Source organism: Oncorhynchus tshawytscha, unplaced genomic scaffold, assembly GCF_018296145.1.
Source record: "Oncorhynchus tshawytscha isolate Ot180627B unplaced genomic scaffold, Otsh_v2.0 Un_contig_1937_pilon_pilon, whole genome shotgun sequence".
Classification (NCBI taxonomy): domain Eukaryota; kingdom Metazoa; phylum Chordata; class Actinopteri; order Salmoniformes; family Salmonidae; genus Oncorhynchus; species Oncorhynchus tshawytscha.
Window position 1 is genome coordinate 99,405 of NW_024609797.1, and position 596 is coordinate 100,000.

At 51.2% G+C, this 596-nt stretch overlaps 1 protein-coding gene across 1 annotated transcript in view; it reads right to left on the minus strand.

The window, feature by feature from the left end:
- Positions 1-278: 278 nt before the first annotated feature.
- Positions 279-596, minus strand: part of LOC121845920 (spore wall protein 2-like) — a gene marked incomplete at its 3' end in the record, with an annotated part of 1,366 nt that continues 1,048 nt past the window's right edge. The window contains exon 2 of the mRNA XM_042318243.1: positions 279-596. This exon is cut by the window's right edge and continues 329 nt beyond it. Coding sequence (XP_042174177.1) covers positions 279-596 — 318 coding nt within the window.

The following is a 596-nucleotide window of genomic DNA, read 5'->3' on the forward strand; positions in this document are numbered from 1 at the left end:
AACAGGGTTATGTGACACTCTGACCCAGCTACCAAATACTTCTAATAAACAGGGTTATGTGACACTCTGACCCAGCTACCAAAGCCTTCTAATAAACAGGGTTATGTGACACTCTGACCCAGCTACCAAATACTTCTAATAAACAGGGTTGTAAGGGCAACAGCACTACCCAGTGCCTCTGCTTCGTCTGCTCCCTCTGCTTCCTCTGCTTCCTCTGCTTCCTCTAATTCCTCTGATTCCTCTGCTTCCTCTGCTTCCTCTGCTCCCTCTGCTTCCTCTGCTTCCTCTGATTCCTCTGCTTCCTCTGCTCCCTCTGCTTCCTCTGCTTCCTCTGCTTCCTCTGCTTCGTCTGCTTCCTCTGCTTCCTCTGCTTCGTCTGCTTCGTCTGATTCCTCTGCTTCGTCTGCTTCCTCTGCTTCCTCTGCTTCCTCTGCTTCCTCTGCTTCCTCTGCTTCCTCTGATTCCTCTGCTTCCTCTGCTTCGTCTGCTTCCTCTGATTCCTCTGCTTCCTCTGTTTCGTCTGCTTCCTCTGATTCCTCTGCTTCCTCTGCTTCCTCTGCTTCGTCTGCTTCGTCTGCTTCCTCTGCTTCGTCTGA